Source organism: Lycorma delicatula, chromosome 7, assembly GCF_047948215.1.
Source record: "Lycorma delicatula isolate Av1 chromosome 7, ASM4794821v1, whole genome shotgun sequence".
NCBI classification, from domain to species: domain Eukaryota; kingdom Metazoa; phylum Arthropoda; class Insecta; order Hemiptera; family Fulgoridae; genus Lycorma; species Lycorma delicatula.
Window position 1 is genome coordinate 131215030 of NC_134461.1, and position 20155 is coordinate 131235184.

At 33.5% G+C, this 20155-nt stretch overlaps 1 protein-coding gene across 1 annotated transcript in view; it reads left to right on the forward strand.

Moving 5' to 3' along the window:
• The window catches only part of sotv (exostosin glycosyltransferase sotv), a 46521-nt gene that overhangs the window by 21578 nt on the left and 4788 nt on the right, over window positions 1-20155 (forward strand). The window contains exons 5-8 of the mRNA XM_075370281.1: window positions 480-705; window positions 12626-12809; window positions 14061-14227; window positions 16848-16991. Of these exons, the coding sequence (XP_075226396.1) occupies window positions 480-705; window positions 12626-12809; window positions 14061-14227; window positions 16848-16991 (721 nt within the window). The remainder of the gene's footprint in view (window positions 1-479; window positions 706-12625; window positions 12810-14060; window positions 14228-16847; window positions 16992-20155) is intronic.

The following is a 20155-nucleotide window of genomic DNA, read 5'->3' on the forward strand; positions in this document are numbered from 1 at the left end:
AGGTTTTTAATTAACAATTTCTATATACATCACAGAATCACTTTTTCCATAAAAAGATAAAAGAGAACTTCCAAGTGTCTAGTTATTTAATCAGCAATTACTGATTAAATAAATAGATTGGTTGCTTGCTGGCAGATATAATTTTAGGGTTACATTATGAAATAGTTTATAGTTCTATCTGGTAATGTCAAAATAAATTGCATTATTCATTTTTTTAAGGGAGTATCTTATGAATAGAGATTAATTTTAATTTACCTAAAAAAAAGAAACATGTAATCATATACTTTTGTATGATTAATCATGCTTGATCAGTAGCAGTTTGACTGATCTCTTTGGTGACAGACAACTAGAAGGTGTTTGAATATTTCATTGTCTGTTTAATTGCAAACTACTCACCTTACTATTTATAATTAGTTTGTTTACAGTATAAGAAAAAACAGATCTTTTTTAGAAGTATTGTCATTATTATCTATTTTTAGAGCTTCTTTGACTCTGGCTGAGGCAGATCTTAGCAACATTTTAGAATTGGTTGGAAGTGTTTCCGCAGAGCGTAGGCAACAAATGTCAGAACATGCTAGATGGCTTTATGGTCATTATTTTTCTACTATTGAAAAAATTACATTGACAACACTTGATATTATTAATGATCGAGTGTTTCCACAAAATGCTAAGGTTTATGAAGATTGGAACAATCCTTTAAATCCTGTGAGTTTCAATTTTTTTAATAAAATTTATTGTGTTTTTAGTAATCATGACCTTTTCATAGAGTTAAGGGTAAGAATTTTATTAACTTTGGATCACTAAATATAGCATTTTCTTTTGCTCAATTAAAAAAATACAGTAGTTTCAATTGATATGGAACCTCCTAGGTGTGATAAAAAGACAATTAGGTTCCAAGAAAATGTGGATACAATTTCTGAAACGTGATCTCACATTACTGAAATTTAGTTATCAAAGAACATGTCTTTAATTTAAATCATATAAGCATTTAAAAGTTATATATTTAATTACTTAAATCAAACAATGGAGATTAATAATTTTTTTCTCGGCATGCATATGTGTGTTTTTTCATGTGTGCTGTAATAATTAATTAACAGTCAAATATGAAGATATCAAAAGAGCAAGCTAATTTGAGGTCAGTTCAAAAATTAAACTTAACTTTAAAAAAAAAATGATTGAATATTTACATTATGCAATTAATCTCCTTCAAAATACCCACCTTTCCATTATAAAAACTTTTCCCAACATCTCTTCTACTTCAAGAAGCAATTCTAGAATGTTCTGTTTGAAATATTTTTTAGGGCAATCTGTACATTTTTTTAATAAACTGTGTTGTCTTAAATCTTGGCCCTTTTAATGGCAATTTTAATTATGAAATTAAAAAACAGCATATGTTAGGTGAATGGAGATGACATTTAGATAATTTTTTGTACAAAACTCATGAATTAGTAGATACATAGGGTGGTTTATTGTCATGGTAAAGTTCTGGTCTCCTTCCTCACATTTTCATGGTGTCTTATTAGACATCTCTGAAGAAAAGTCATCACTTTTAGTAGTAGTGACAGTTGATTCTTTGTCCTGCTGGTAGAAACTTGTAATGAACAATGCCTGTGATATCAAATAAAAAGACTAGTGTGCGTTTTGGTCTCAGTGATGACTTTCTGACCCTTTATGAAGACTGAGATTTTTGTTTCCATTTCATACCCATATACCCACTTCTCTTCACCAGTTACTACATTAACAAGAAGGTTTCATTATCCTTTGCACAATTAAAAAGTTTCTGACAGATCACTATGTGATTGTCTTTCTACTTCTATGGAAAGACATTTTGAAATGAACTTGGCAGTAACATTACACATCCCAATTTTTGGGTTAGGATTCCATGATATAAACTCATTGAAAAAGTCTCTTGTTTTTTTACAAACTGTTAAAAGTTGATTTAACCTCACCAAAGTGTTCATATAAGTGATGCGGTACATGTCCATTAACGTCAATGGCTTTCCTGGATTAGCATCAAATTCGATAAATTCTAGACATCTTTTAAAATAACTGCATCACTTGTAGCATCGTGTGCGGCTCAATGACTCCGCTCCATAAACCTCTTGAATCATTTTGGGTGGGGGTAAAATTTTTATCTAGCTCAACATAAAATTTCACTGCAAACTCTTTGCTCTTGTCAATCATTCATTGCAAAAATCACTGAAGACACCAAAAAATATCTTTCAAATGAATACTTCACAAAAACTAATCTTTTTTTTTTTTTTTTGTCTTCAGTCATTTGACTGGTTTGATGCAGCTCTCCAAGATTCCCTATCTAGTGCTAGTCGTTTCATTTCAGTATACCCTCTACATCCTACATCCCCAACAATTTGTTTTACATACTCCAAACGTGGCCTGCCTACACAATTTTTCCCTTCTACCTGTCCTTCCAATATTAAAGCGACTATTCCAGGATGCCTTAGTATGTGGCCTATAAGTCTGTCTCTTCTTTTAACTATATTCTTCCAAATGCTTCTTTCTTCATCTATTTGCCGCAATACCTCTTCATTTGTCACTTTATCCACCCATCTGATTTTTAACATTCTCCTATAGCACCACATTTCAAAAGCTTCTAATCTTTTCTTCTCAGATACTCCGATTGTCCAAGTTTCACTTCCATATAAAGCGACACTCCAAACATACACTTTCAAAAATCTTTTCCTGAGATTTAAATTAATTTTTGATGTAAACAAATTATATTTCTTACTGAAGGCTCGTTTAGCTTGTGCTATTCGGCATTTTATATCGCTCCTGCTTCGTCCATCTTTAGTAATTTTACTTCCCAAATAACAAAATTCTTCTACCTCCATAATCTTTTCTCCTCCTATTTTCACATTCAGTGGTCCATCTTTGTTATTTCTACTACATTTCATTACTTTTGTTTTGTTCTTGTTTATTTTCATGCGATAGTTCTTGCGTAGGACTTCATCTATGCCGTTCATTGTTTCTTCTAAATCCTTTTTACTCTCGGCTAGAATTACTATATCATCAGCAAATCGTAGCATCTTTATCTTTTCACCTTGTACTGTTACTCCGAATCTAAACTGTTCTTTAACATCATTAACTGCTAGTTCCATGTAAAGATTAAAAAGTAACGGAGATAGGGAACATCCTTGTCGGACTCCCTTTCTTATTAGGGCTTCTTTCTTATGTTCTTCAATTGTTATTGTTGCTGTTTGGTTCCTGTACATGTTAGCAATTGTTCTTCTATCTCTGTATTTGAACCCTAATTTTTTTAAAATGCTGAACATTTTATTCCAATCTACGTTATCGAAAGCCTTTTCTAGGTCTATAAACGCCAAGTATGTTGGTTTGTTTTTCTTTAATCTTCCTTCTACTATTAATCTGAGGCCTAAAATTGCTTCCCTTGTCCCTATACTTTTCCTGAAACCAAATTGGTCTTCTCCTAACACTTCTTCCACTCTCCTCTCAATTCTTCTGTATAAAATTCTAGTTAAGATTTTTGATGCATGACTAGTTAAACTAATTGTTCTGTATTCTTCACATTTATCTGCCCCTGCTTTCTTTGGTATCATAACTATAACACTTTTTTTGAAGTCTGACGGAAATTCCCCTTTTTCATAAATATTACACACCTGTTTGTATAATCTATCAATCGCTTCCTCACCTGCACTGCGCAGTAATTCTACAGGTATTCCGTCTATTCCAGGAGCCTTTCTGCCATTTAAATCTTTTAATGCTCTCTTAAATTCAGATCTCAGTATTGTTTCTCCCATTTCATCCTCCTCAACTTCCTCTTCTTCCTCTATAACACCATTTTCTAATTCATTTCCTCCGTATAACTCTTCAATATATTCCACCCATCTATCGACTTTACCTTTCGTATTATATATTGGTGTACCATCTTTGTTTAACACATTATTAGATTTTAATTTATTTACCCCAAAATTTTCCTTAACTTTCCTGTATGCTCCGTCAATTTTACCAATGTTCATTTCTCTTTCCACTTCTGAACACTTTTCTTTAATCCACTCTTCTTTCGCCAGTTTGCATTTCCTATTTATAGCATTTCTTAATTGCCGATAGTTCCTTTTACTTTCTTCATCATTAGCATTCTTATATTTTCTACGTTCATCCATCAGCTGCAATATATCGTCTGAAACCCAAGGTTTTCTACCAGTTCTCTTTATTCCGCCTAAGTTTGCTTCTGCTGATTTAATAATTTCCTTTTTAACATTCTCCCATTCTTCTTCTACATTTTCTACCATATCTTTTTTACTCAGACCTCTTGCGATGTCCTCCTCAAAAATCTTCTTTACCTCCTCTTCCTCAAGCTTCTCTAAATTCCACCGATTCATCTGACAACTTTTCTTCAGGTTTTTAAACCCCAATCTACATTTCATTATCACCAAATTATGGTCGCTATCAATGTCTGCTCCAGGGTAAGTTTTGCAGTCAACGAGTTGATTTCTAAATCTTTGCTTAACCATGATATAATCTATCTGATACCTTCCAGTATCGCCTGGCTTTTTCCAAGTGTATATTCTTCTATTATGATTTTTAAATTGGGTGTTGGCAATTACTAAATTATACTTCGTGCAAAACTCTATAAGTCGGTCCCCTCTTTCATTCCTTTTGCCCAGCCCGTATTCACCCACTATATTTCCTTCCTTGCCTTTTCCAATGCTTGCATTCCAATCTCCAACTATTATTAAATTTTCATCTCCCTTTACGTGTTTAATTGCTTCATCAATCTCTTCGTATACACACTCTACCTCATCATCATCATGGGCGCTTGTAGGCATATAAACGTTAACAATCGTTGTCGGTTTAAAACTAATCATCATAGATATAACTGGGTGGTGGGGAATTATTTGCTAGTTCCTACCTGTGCAGTGATGTTGACCACATATCTCTTAATAATTTTATAAGCATTAGAGAAAAAGTAATTGGTTATATTTTTTAAATAGACTTTATATAAACTTAAATTTGCATATGTGTTTTTTATAGCGAGCTCAACTAACCAAATGTTTGATTCATTTTGTTTACTAATTATTAATTGAAACAACTAAGTTTTTTATATATAATGATTTATATATAATGAAATCCGTGGATTCAGAATGCTTCTCTTGTAGATTGCTAAATTTATATTAAGCTCATTGTTTTGTCGTGTTCATAGATGACTTAATAATTATTTGCATACATTTTATCTTTTAAATGCATTTTATCTTCTTCATTTTATTTAGAATCTTGTACTTTATGAGAGTAAATTCCATTTTAAAATTATACATTAAGTTGATAATATGTAGCTTTATAAAACCTCCTATTCTCATAAATTTTCATATGTTAGTAATAATAATAATAATAATATATATTATGCATATCAGAAAATAAATAATATATATAAGACTTGTGTTTTACAACCTTTCTTTATTTATAACTATCCATTCAAAGGTTAATTTTACTATAGTCCCTTGATTATAGAAGAGAGATAGTAAAAATGAAACACATATTAGTAGCAAAAAGTTCAAACGTAATTAAGAAAGGTAGTGAGAGAATAATTTGTTCCCTTATAACCTGACAGTTGTACAACACTTGAAACATCCCGCAGAGTAGCAACCTAGAAATATGGTTGTGAAACAAAGGTAAAATATTAAAAGTCACCACTAGTTTCCTAGATAATTCACTGTAAAGGAATTTTCACAGTTTACGTTGTTTTTTTTTGGGGGGTTTTCGTTGCAATCTCATATTATTCTTCATACACATAGCAGTGTTGCTTGTTCTTCTTGTATATATTCAGCACATCTTGTGTGTGTTTTTCTGAGCTTTTCAGTGTTTTCATACATGGGCCACGTGGCATAATTTTCTATTGTTATTTCCCTATTTAACCTTCTTTTACCTAAACTTGTTTTTCATTATTCCTACTCATATATTTACTTTTGCTTTATCATTTTTCTTCCTTTTTTCACTCACATTTAATAGTTTTTAGTGGTTTTTCTTTTCAGGCAGTCTGACCTATTAATCAGCCACATGGTGGTTGTAGGTTAGGATCCCCATCACAATCTGTTCTGCTTGTAGACCGCTGTCTAGCAGTATCACTGCTCCCCTTCATCTAATCCTACTATTTAACTTTTTTATCTCCTTCTATTTAACCTGTTTTTTCTTTTTAGTTCTTTTTAAACAGATATTTCTATTTCTCTAATCACTTGTCTATTTTTTTTCTTAACTTCTCTGAAGTTAAGTACATCGCTATTAGTTTAGTTGCAATGGTCGGTTGGTGCACTTCTTCATGAGATAGTCCAGAGGATGCTTTCTGGTGTCGTCTGCTAAACTAGCTATAGAATAATGTGTTGTGATTTGGGGTTTGCTGTTACAGTCTTTGTGTGTTAGCTGGTGGTGTAGTCCGGCAAAACTCCTAGCGTTCAGCTGCCCTTCATTTTCAGCTAAAATTTTTTGTTTTATCAGTTATACATGGTAGTGGGAGTTGATTAGATTAAGCCTAGTCCAAATCCCTCTGGCATATAAGTGGAAAATTGTCATAATCTTTTAGTTATATACAGCTTGCTATGCAGTTACTGTCTGCTATTTTTTCCCCTTTCCACCACATTTTTGTTAACTAATAACCTTTTTCAAATTTAACAATAAACACAGTAATTATAACTAACTAACTTAGAATTAACTAACCTTAATAAAAATTAAAACAATTACTAATCTGTTTAAATTAAACAATTTAATAAAATAAAGTATTCTAATAAAAATAAATTAAATTAGGAGATATTAAACATATAAATAAAATAGTCTCCAGTGCTCCAGACGAGACCAGATCAGGGCATTACCTTATATTAGGACTTGATACTGTTATATCTAGTTTGGTATCGGAGATCATGGTCCTTCACAACTTGGTGCAGGCTAACACCAAAATCAAGCCGGATATTAAGGAAAGCAGTGTCGATCTCCTTAAGCGGCCAATGACCTCCTCCTGTACAAGGAATCAGAATGTATCATCAGATGAAAGGAGATGCGGAAGCTGCCTCCCACACAACAAGGAAGCAAGGGAGCAAAGAGCTATATTTCCCTTATTTTCCACGGGGTGGCAGACGACGAGCTGTCCTTAAGAGCTGGTCAGCAGATTGCTTTAAGAAGTCAAAGCTTGTGAAGCAATCCATTTGCAACTATCAGGAGGCAGACACAGTTATCATCAACCTGGCAACCAGCACAAATGATATTTACATCCAGAAAGCCTTCACCAGGAGCCTCCAGCTTCAACTCATTGAGGATGGTTGGTTGAAATCGGGTTAGGTCCTTGTAGACAGACCCACTGCTGGGTTCCTCACAGGCAATGCAGTGGAAATAACACTGTGTCAGACCTTTGTGGTCTTTATAGACTCCAGGGGGGGGGGGGCAAAGAACTGGCCAACAGGGAGATCAGATGCAGCCTTGGTGCCAGCTTGGTGTCAGAGTTCATCCGACAAGATTGGGCTTTGTGTTCATTATCTTGTACAATACCTGGCAAGATGTTCGGACAGGAAGTTTGCGGTTTTTGTTGAGGGGCTGGATACAGGCAAGCCCAGTGAATCCAGAAAGGAAAGGAAGGACAGGAACAACAAAGTACAAATGCATGTCAAAAGCACAGGCAATGCTGTCGAGTTGCTACACGAAACGATAAAAGAAAAGGTTGCAGGAGCTGATGTAATCTTCAGAGAGAAGGCCGATTATGAGGTCTTTCATCCAAGTGAAGGACTTTGATGCCAAGACTATGCCCAACATGTGCAAGAAGGCATCTCATGTGCTCTAGGGGACAAAACCTGAGTTTCAGTTAGCCATGGTGACTGTCAAAGTGTGAGTAGGCACATTGTCCTGATGGAAAAACACCTTCTTCTTCAAATGTGGACTTTTTTTTGCAATTTCTGTCTTCAACTTGTCAGTTAATGTTCATTACCTTTTTGAAGATAACAAACAAAATTCTGTTATTATCCCAAAACACAGTCACCATCACCTTCCCGGCCAATAGAACCATCTTCGCCTTTTTCAGAGCAGGTTCACTCTTTGCAGTCTACTGTTTTGACTGTTGTTTCATCTTAGGAATGTAGTGGTGGATCCATGTTTCATCTACAGTTATGAATCTATGCAAAAAATCTGACTTGTTTTGCTTAAACTGCTCCAGCAAGGCCTTGGAAATGTTCATTCAAATATGTTTTTAGTCCAAAGTAAGCAAATGTGGTACCCAATGTGCGGGTAGTGTACGCATATCCAATTCTTCAGTTAATATATGACAAACACATTCTTTTGATATGCCCATAGCCTCTACTGTCTCTATAACCTTAATTCGTTGTCTTCCAGTTCTATTTGCTGAACATTTTTGATGATATCAGTTGCAGTTCTTGGCCGTCCAGAACACTCATCATCAACCAAGCTACTATGATCATGTTTAAATTTAGCTGCCGATATCTTCACGGTGGCAAATGATGGGACAGAGCCCCGTAAACAGTGTTCAACTCGGTTTTAATTTGCATAAGCGTATTGCCTTTCAAATCAAGTATTTAATCGCAGCATGAGATTTGATTTTTTCAATTTTCACAAACGCACTCACAATGACTTACTCAAATGATTATCAAACAACAAAGGAACGTCTAAAATGGCTGAAATTTTATTGAGTACCTTTCAATGCATGCGCAAATACATTCCCTAGCTTTTGTTGATGCGTGCTGCCATCTTCATTTTGAGGCTCAAAACTTTTCAGACAACCCTTGTATAGCTGATGTTAATATATACATTTATTAATATTATTGTACAGAGTGGTTCAAAAGTCCCAGTACAGCCTCAGAAGTTGTAAAGAAAATGAAACATTTGGATACACCAACGTAAATTGGGTGTGAGGGCCCACCTTTGTGGCATAACACAACAATGGTTGCCATTTTGAATCGCCACCCATTTATTTAAATGGGAAGGGGTTCATGTGACTTATCAAAACAGATTAAAATTTTACCAGGAATTCATTTCTGTAATCAGATTTCACATAACTGTTACAGTGTAGGAGTTATTGGCATCCAAAATTGACACTCGAGGGCTACATGATGTGTTCAATATGTCTTCCATTTTGTTGAATGCATAACTCCAGTCAGCAGACACTCACAGAAGCACTTCTGGTGTAATTCCTGCACAGCACAGTGTAATTCTTTGTTGCAGATGGTGAACATCATGAATCCTCTGCATAGACAAGTTGCTTCAAATGCCCCCACAAATAAAAGTCAAGAGGTGTGAGGTTGGGTGATCTTGGTGGCCATTCCACTGGACCACGCCAATCAATCCATTGCCTGGGTAACTGGACATTGAGCCGCTGAGTAACATTTAGCTCAAAGTGTAGCGGAGCACCATCTTGTTGAAAAAACAAGGGTATGTTCAATCTTCATTTAAAAGGAAAGGAAATACAGTGTCTCTTAGCATGCCCAAGTACCGCTCTGAATTAATGGTCCCATCGATGAAGATTGGTCTAACCATATGGGTATCCCATATCCCACACCATACTATAATTTTAACATCTCCAACAACATTGGATGGATCAATCCAGTTGGTATTTTCATTACACCAATATCGGTGATTCTGCTGATTCACCTCGTCACTGATATAAAACATTGCCTCATCACTGAATAGGATACTTTGTGGGGAATGTAGGATTGTTCTGGTATTGACGTAATGCCCACGTATAGAACTCAACACGTCTATCTGGGTCATCCTCAAAGTTTTTGCAGCATTTCCATCTTAAATGGGTAACATTGGTTGCTAGGAAGAATACACAGAATGGAGGAAAACACCAGTTTCACTTGCAAGATGTTGAGTGCTGTGTTGGCTCCTCGTAAAGGCAGCCAAGACCATCGTCAAGGTTGCCTCGTCAGTGGAAGGTTTGGGACGACTACTACATCGCTTGTTGGACACATTTCCAGTTTCCTTGAATTTGGATATGAGACATGCAACAGTGTTATGTGAAATCAGTAGTCTCTCTACTGACAGGGTGGTGCCTGTTGAAATCTGCTGCAACAATTCGACTGCTTCGTTCACCAGACATCAGGATCACCTCAATTTGCTCTTCCTTCATCAGAGCCATCATATGTCACCTGCAAAAGAATAAAATTTTCAAACTTCAATAACTCCTACATCATAACAGTTATAAGTTATCTGAAATCTGATTGCAGGAATGAATTCCTGGTAAAATTTCAATCTGTTTTGATATGTCACATGACTCTTTCCCATTTCTTTCTTTCTTTCCCTTTCCCATTTAAATAAATGGACAGCAATTCAAAATGGTGGCCATTGTTGTGTTATGCCCCAAAGGTGGGCCCTCATACCTAATTTACATTGATGTATCCAAATGTTTCATTTTCTTTACAACTTCTGAAATAACAGGCTGTAGTGTGACTTTTGGGCCACTCTGTATTGTTTACTCTTGTTCATAACTTGACACAAACATATTCATCTCATCTCACTTATAATAAAATACACGCAACAATGTAAAGAATATAAAAATATAATATAACTAAGTATGTAAAAGTAAACAAAGAAACATTAAATAATCATGTGAACAAGTGAATCAATGAATTTTATTTAACGTAAAGTTATTCTGTGGATTACAGCATTTAGAATAGCAGGCATGATCGCTAATACTATTCAACTCATATTTTTTGTGAACATTTTAGTCTTCCTCTGTGGATTAGAAGATTTATTTGTGATAGTGCAGATTTAAATATGTCTTCTTCAAATTATAATTACACTTAATTTTCAATTGGATCCAGACTAACACATAAAAAAGGATTTGATTAATTTGCCCTCTTACATTGGAATTGAGGATACGACATCTTCTTATCTATCCATTATTTACGTAACATTATTTTATGTATTTTTTACTTAATCTATGTTTAACTTCATTATAATGGTTAAAGAACAATTCTTTACACAATGAATTCTTTACACAGATTAATACATTCATTGATAATTTCGATGTCACAATGGAGATATTTTCGCTCTTCAAATTGAGAAATCTTCTTAATTTACAGAATAAGTATGAAATTATACAATCTCACCTTGAAATGGAATTTGATGATCTCTCATCAGACCGTATTCAGGTTGAAGATAATTTTTGTTCCATTGAATGTAGATTATGATATCTGATAAAAAATAATGGTCAAAGAACAGTAATTCGAGAAGCCACTGTGAACACAGTAGTTAACCAACTACAATTGCAGCCAATTAATATATCAATATTTAAGGGTAGTGTATTAGATTGGCAGCATTGCTATGGCATTTTCAATGATCTGGTCGATAGTAGTAATGATTTGACTAACCTACAAAAATTGTATTACCTACATTCTTCTTTGAAGGATGATGTGTTGGCAGTTGTTAAGAATTTGCCTATTACCAATGAAAATTATATCGTAGCACTAGAGCTATTAAAAAAGCAATTTGACAATAAGCATATAATTGCTTTTCATAATGCCAAACCAATTTTAAAATTAAATTCTTTAAAGGGAGAATATTGTGAGGCAGATTGTTATTACGTGGGACATTTTTACAATGTGTTTATAAATTAAGAGTTGAAATTGCCATTTTTCTAGAAGAGGAAAACTGATCAGAAGTCCAGAAGTTTCTAGACAGTTTATTCATGATGGAATTGAGATACTCGGTCAACATATTCGAGAAATTAAATACCATGAATCTTCAACCGTAAGGAGCAAATACACATATGTTAGATACGAGTGATAAAGTTAATGCTTTTTGTGAAAAATTGGAATTGTGGAGCAGAAATTCAAATCAAAAACCTAGAAATGTTTGCAAATATGGATGAATGTGTTAAAACTTACAAGGCTGAAGAACAATATGTGAAAGTAGTTTTTGTTACCATTGAAATTTATTTAGCCATGCTGGCAAAGAATTTTAAAAAGTATTTTCTTGCTGGCAACAACTTAGTAGCAAGTTATGAGTGGGTTTGGGATCTATTTCAAAATACTCCCGAAGGACTCAACTGCTAGATTTTTTATGAAGAAAAAATCTTCATAGGACTTTACAGCAAGTGGCAAAATCAAAAAACAATTTAGTAATAAATCACACTTTGAATTTTGGGCGGGGGTGGATGATGAGTTTACTGCACTGAAAACAAGAGCATTTTCTATACTATTACCATTTCCAACATCCTACCTTTGCAAAACCAGATTTTCTGCAGTGACTGCTTTGAAGACAAAATATAGATTTCAGCTAAATATAGAAAAAGAACTTGAAAAAGAGTGTTTATTTCTAATATTAATCCTTCCTTCAAAAAATTTTGCTGGGCAAGACAGGTCCAAGGGAATCGCTAATAATTATTAAACTTGTTTTTAAGTTAGTATTTATAAGTTAGTTATTAGATAGATATATTGTGCAGTACAATCCTATTCATAACTGCATTACATCAGTCTAAATGTGTATTTTGTTATTTATTATGTCAGAATGAATTTTGATTTGCATTCCTTTCAGTAAATTAATAAATTTTTCTTTTTGATATATTTGTGCTCTCCTAGGGGGCCACACCCCACCCCACAAGTTGAAAAACTGCATTATTCTACAGAATTAATATTTTTTTTTTTTTGTATGTTAACAGAATATACCACAGTCTCCATTATTTCTACAGTTGACTGCACCCAGATCATCAGGATTTACTGCTGTTATATTAACGTATGATCGTGTAGAAAGTCTTTTTACATTAATAAAGCAATTAGTTCAAGTTCCCTCTTTAAATAAAGTTCTTGTTATTTGGAATAATCAGCGAAAATCTCCTCCTCATCGTAAGTATTGATTAAAGTTTTTGTTTTTTGCACAAGTAGATCTACATGTGAATTTTTTATTCATTTAATTTTGGATATTTTTTATGTTATAAATAAAGAAAAATACATTTTTAAAGGCAATCAGTTTATTAGTTTCAAAATTCCTCTACTGAATGGAGGTTCTTATGGCATGCTTGTAGACAACTCCACAAAAACAACAGTTGGCATACAAACAACTAATAGATTGTTTATGGTTTACTTAAACCTTATAGATTTATAGTGATGCCTAACTACAACTCGTAAAGCATCTATTTAGCCATAAAATAAATTACAATCTGGTAACCACAATCGATTGCAATGTGTAGCAATATCAAATGTTTTGATATGCTATTCTCCTCTTATCTACATGTTGTGAGCCATGGAATAAGATTTAAAGTTGTCCAGCCAACACCAATCTCAGTTGCATTTCAATAACCAGTTGATATTCAGCATGCTCACCTGAGAGATAAATTAATCAATTCTTGCATCCAGTAAGATTTTCCCAAGAACAGTAAATTTTTGTGGAAGATTAACCCGATCAGAAGATATTATCATGCTATCGTTATGCTAACTCCCATAACTATAATGGTTATAAATAATGTTTTCTGACATGTGACATCAGTCACATGTCAGTAACGAAAACAACATAGCAATTTTCAAGATAGCAAGCTTTAATACCTGGCTTATTAGATGAAGGGAATTAGCAAAGTGGTTTTGCATTACCTTTATTGATGAACTGATTATACTGTTGATTACCAATATCTCAGCCCATTGAATACAAGTGATGTTCAGTTCTCTAAGCAACACCTACATTTATTTATCAGAGGAAATGGTTGTATACAAGAAAAAAATAAAAAATAACTAACATGATGGTACCTCTGTTAGGAATGAAATAGGGTATTATATGTATATACTGATTAAATTCTGTAGAGAAACATATTTTTAATATATTATAGATTTCAGACTTCTTGTTTGTATTTCATCCACCCTTATACATGAAAAGTTGAACAAATTTTGGTATATTCGAGGTGTTACTATAAAAAATACGATTGCTATCCTTAGATAATTCATGTTTCTCGATACAGGCAAATGTTGAGAATTTTCTTGATTTAGATCTATTTCTTATCGATAAGAAACATGTCATATATCTGTACAATTTTTAAAACTGTGAAATTTTCATTTACATTAATGGCAAATTTTTTATAATTGTTATTTTTATATTTTCTTTTTAAGCATCAACATGGCCAAAAGTTAGCAAGCCATTAAAAGTAATACAGACAAAAGAGAACAAATTATCAAACCGGTTTTACCCTTATGAAGAGATTGAAACTGAAGCCATATTAACTATTGATGATGATATTGTTATGTTAACAGCTGATGAACTTGAATTTGGGTATGAGGTAGGCTGTTACTATCCTAATTATCATAGATTATTGTAATTAAAAAATAATAATAAAACAACAGCACTGATAGACAAAAAAAATTGTTTAATGTTTCTCTAAGTGTGATACCATTTTCTGAATTGCTTTTTTGCGTACATTACAGATCTGTAAATACAATTTTTCTGTCACCCTTACCTTTAAATAAATTACGCTTCAAAAAAATTAAGGGAAAATGTAGTTAAAATCTGCAAAATTTACAATTTTGCACGGCCTTACCTGTGTTTTCACTGATGCTTTTCTTTTATAAATAGCCTCAGGCACATCCCAAATTAATGTTCAACAGTAATCGGCTAGCATGTTGGTATTCCATTTCCCTTTATAGAGGCTTTCCATCACTGAAATGTCTAGGTGGTAATGTTCACCATGTTCGTCACTTATGTCTCCTAGGTTGTCCAGGAAAATCCAGATGTTAGTGGAGGAAATGCATTTTCAAAGACGTGTTATATCCCATAGCTCTGTATGAAGTAAGAAGTTGATTAACAATATTGTGGTAATTATCAGATTTTTGTTTGCCTAGAAAACTTTTGCAAATGTCTTTAAATGAAGCCCAAGCTGCACTTTCTACATTATTTATCATCGAGTTAAATACATCATCTTTTACCAACTCTCTTATTTGAGGACCAACAAATATTCCTTCTTTAATTTTTCCTTCACTTACATTCAAAAACTTCTGCCTGATGTACAAAAATCCTGTATTATCCTTCTTCATTGCTTTTACAAAATTTTTCATTAGTCCTAGCTTGATATGAGAAGGGCTAAAAATATTTTTTTGGGTTCAACTAAGGACTCATGAAGAATATTTTTCCCATTTGGAGTTAAGCTGTCTTGTTTCTTCCACTCTTTGGTAACATAATGTTTATCCCTAGCTCAGCTGTCCCATTTGCAAAAAAAAAAAATATGTACTTAGTATAGCCTAAGTGCATGGCTCTTAATAACAGCAGCTAGCCGAACCCATGCGAGTCTGACACTCTTTCACTTGTGGGGGGTACGTAAATGATATTTCTCTGCAACACCAATAACAAAAAAAAAAATACAAATGAGCAACATTGTGCAATCAAGTTTTGTGTTAAACTCTGTTAGAATGCTACTGTGAAACTTTTTCAAATTTGAAAGGGCATATGGAGATGGTGCTCTGTCACAAGCCCAAGTTTTTAGATGGTTTAAAGCACTTTCAGATAACTGGGCATCAGTTGCGGACAATCCATGCTCTGGAAGATCGTTAATGTCAAAAAGTGACAACAATGTTGAGCGAATCAAAGACTTGAGTTGGTACAACTGGCAATTAACTGTCAGAATAATAGCAGAACAATTGAATTCGAACCATACCACAGTCCATCAAATTTTGACAAATGAGTTAGACATGGAAAAAGTTTATGCAAAATTGGTCCCAAAAAACCTCACTGTTGAACAGAAAAATAACAGGACAGAAGTGTGCTGTTATCTTCTAGGGTGAATTGAAACTGATCCTGATTTTCTAAAAAAATGTTATTACTGGTGATGAATCTTGGATATTTGAGTACAACCCAGAAATAAAACACTACAGCAAGTAGTGACATACTTAAAATCCACCACATCCCAGAAAAGCAAAAATGGGCAAATCAAAAATCAAAACCATGCTAATTTGTTTCTTCAATAGTAATGGCATTGTCCATGAGGAGTTTTTGCCTACAGGACAGACTGTAAATCAATATGTTTACTGAGAAATTCTTGAAAAACTGTTGGAAAGAGTTACCCACGTGAGACCAGCCATCAAAGACAACTGGGTGCTGCATCATGACAATGCACCTTGCCACACTACACTCTTGATTAATGAGTTTTTGGCAAAGAAAGACATCCCTGTAGTTCCTCCTCACCACCACCTACCTTATCCACCTGACTTGAGTCCCTATGACGTTTTCCTTTTCCTGACTTTAAAAAAACACCTCAAAGGACACTATTTTGGAACTGTAGAATACATTAAAAAAAAATGTAACTGACTATCTGAAGGATATTCGGTTTCTGAGTTCCAACATTGCTATGAAGAGTGGGAAACCCATTTGAAGCATCGTTGCAAGGCTTCCCAAGGGGAACTATTTCAAAGGTGATAAGAGTCCCTGTTTAATTGGATTTTAAATAAAAAGTTTTTCTGAACCAGTCTCACTACTTTATTTACAGACCTCGTATGTTTGTATTTCTGTTTTTCTTAATTTTAGCTCTAAAATCACCTCCAGAATAGTATTCTAGGTAATAGAACACTCTATCTGCTAAAAAAAAATTGTATAAAATTTTTAATGTGCGGAATTTTATAGATTTACATATACCGAATATATTTATATCATGATTCATTCATGACTTAAAATCGTTCATAAGGATATGTAGATGATACATAGGATATGTATCATTGTACGTATGCTTAAAATCTTCCTTTGAATGTTCAGAATTGATCTGCAATGTAATATTGAAAATGTTTTCATTTGTTTTCCAAGGCACTTAAAATTCACAAAATTAAAATTGAATAATTAGAATAATTAAACATTTAGATTTTTCCTTATTTCATTTTGTATTTATAAATTTTTAATTTATATCATCCCTTTTATAGGTTTGGAGAGAATTTCCAGATCGAATAGTGGGTTTTCCTTCTAGAACTCATGTTTGGGATAATGCTACACAACGCTGGAAGTATGAATCTGAATGGACAAACCAAATATCAATGGTTCTTACAGGAGCTGCATTTCATCATAAAGTAAAAAAAATTATTTCTATTTACTTCAACCCTTGTTATAAAAAATTGAAAGAATAGCATGTTAGTTATAGTTCTCCCTGTTTAAAATAACCATTAATTACAGCACCTATTTAAGTAAGCAGATCAGGTTAATTGCTGCCAAGGATTATTGCATTGAGCACTCTTCATGGATTTTATTATTATTACATAATTATATTCCTGACATTTATAAAATTGTTTTTTAATAATTTCTTTTTTTTTAATTTCATTTAGATTTAGTATTTTTATGAGTTGGGTTATTTAATAGATGTACTGCCTACCAGTGGGAAGAAACATGTGGATCACTTTTGAGACTTCTGCTTATACCGACCTTGAGCGCTGTTGTTCGCCTGTCTGTCAAAATAGAACATCTCCTTAGTTATACTACTTGAAATTTACCTAAATATTAAGTATCATTTAAATGCATAATTATCATTTTACTCTGAAATCCCCATAAACTCCCAGATTAAATTCTTTGCACTTAATTGCATTCAGAATGGCAACTGTGCTATCGTATTTTTCTTTCACAGAAACTGAATAAGTATCTAGTTCAGACTTGTTTACTTTTTAGCATCATTGAGACATCTTGAGCATCATTGTAGCATCTTGTTTCGATTATGTAGTTAAACTGCTTTTCAGCTATATTTAAATCAATCAGTTATTAATCCATCAATATTACACATATTACAAAAATAGCTTTCCATTTTATAAAACACTGAGAAAAGAGAATTTTTTTGATTTTAAGAAAGCAATCCAAGTTCGTTTTGCCAATAGATTCCACTCTTGCACTTTTTTGTTTTGATTGGTATTATCTTTGAGATGTTATTATCATACCACTTAATGGCGGAGTTGATATCAGTAAGCTTTCTCCATCAGAAACCAGTCTAAGAACAAATAGCATATTTGGATATTTATGTTTTTGATTTTTTTTGTATCTTTTTGTGTTTGAAAGACAAAATTAGCATGAAAATGATTGGTAGGCTCATAGCACACCATAGGGACACCAAATTGCATAGAACTTATGTTGCCTTTCATCTGCTGAACTAAAGTCACATTATAACTTACACAACAAACATAAGTAGGCCCAGTTTTTATCTTCATTACCAATTTTACAACAAAAATACAAAAAAATTGGTTCTTATCACTAAACTTTTTATAGATTTACCTTGTCACTTATTACAAAACTTTACTACTGTTGTCTCTCTCCTTGAATGCTCAGTAAATGTTTCTTATCCTCCAATAACCAGCCCATCTTTTCTCCTCAACGTGCGTTATAAGATGCTCAAAATTTTATTTTTTACATTTATTGTTAATATACGATTTAATGGAATGATAGTGTAATTTGGAGTTATTGCTAAAGCAATTTATTTTCTCTTAAGAGTGGCAGTTTATTTTCTCTCAATTAAGAGTTTCTGTCATCTCATTTCCATGAATTTCTATATTACTGATAACTGACTCTGTTTCTTGCAGTTAGTTGGGAATAGAAGATTATATAACCTTCGTTAAAGATGTTAGCAGGTCCTGAAGAAATGTTATTGCTCGGATGCCAGTAATAGAGGAGTCGCAACTTACCACCATTATTTTGTGCTGGAATCTGATTGAAATGTGTTTTAGAGTTAAATTTATTGTCTAATACATCGAAATAATACAAACAGCAACTTCCTGGAAATTTATAAAAACTTCCATGTAAACCCCATCACTCTATAAATATTATATTCAGTCAGTGTAGACAGTAGGTGGTATGAATCGTATTTAAAACTAGTTTTTAAGGAAATTTTTATTTAACGGCTGATTTCTGAATCCTTTTCATTCTAATAAAGTCTGGTTATTACAAGATGTATATCAAGAGGACTGGCAGAAAGTAAAAGATTTTTATTAGAGGATGGACTACAGTTTTTCTTATTCCAACAGATGTGAAAGATATAACAGTTAATAAGTGTTATTGCTAGGTGAGTTCAATAAAAGTGTATGAAACAGGTAAGTTAATGTTAAAAGATTAGCTCAGTACAAAGAAGAGTGGAGAATGGTATCAAATCAGTTAATGGCTATTAAGAAAATACTTGTTTGTCGCAAAACTTGCTAATAGGTTTAAGAATTTTTATCTCCATTTCTCCCTGGAGCAGATCCACACCCAAGCAACAATATTCGCCCCAGGGAGGTGTCCATCTGACTCAAATGGTCCTCCCCACCTACTGGCTGTAAGTTCAGCATGGCAGGTCGGCCCACCGATACTGGATCTTTTGTCTAACTCTTTATATTAAGATGCCCACTCTAATGGGGCCCCTATGACTGGGAAAACCCTACCAATTTGGGTCTTTTCAAACTATGTGCCCACTCTAATGAGGAGAACTGTGAGAACCCCCCACCAGTTTGGATCTTTTCTGTGTGTCCACTCAAATGGGTGGGCCACAAGGCCTACCCACCGGTTGAGATCTTTTAAATCATTCATATATCAGTAGCAACTCCAAAAATGGGGAAAAAACCTGTTCCACATCTGTCTTAGATTTTAAATGATCTGAAACATCCTTCCACTCAATTGAATACTTCGGATGTTGTTGAGGAATCCTATTTACGATATTTAAATCGTAAATATTCCCCATTCGGCGCTTCAGAAAATAAAAATAAAAAAAATCATGAGTTTAAATTCTTTAAACTGTGTTATTAATGAGCTTTTTGCCCAGGATTGGCTTTTTTAAAGCTTTCAAAGGTATTTTTCCAATATTCAATCAAGGAAACCAATTTTTTCTCTGACAAATGTGCTATTTACCATAGTAGTAATTTTTGAATGTGTATTTTTGGTGTAAAGAAAATCCCCACTTTTATGAGGAAATCACAGACCAGTCACCTGACTGCTATCACACATCTGATAGTACCACGCTTTTTTAAAGGAAGTATTAACAGCATTTCATACCTTAACGTGCTTGAAAATTATTTTTTCCTTGCCTTGATTGATCAGTATGGAATTAACTGCCATTTTGCACCAAGATTGAGCTCTATCTCATGTTCGCCCTGTAGGAAACCTTTTAAATTAACATTTTGAAGTTCGGTAGATTGGTCTCTGAAATTCAGTAGCTATGTAGAATTCCAGACTTAACAACTTGTGACAACTCTCTTTGGAACGTAATCAAAGAAAAGAATCTTCCATT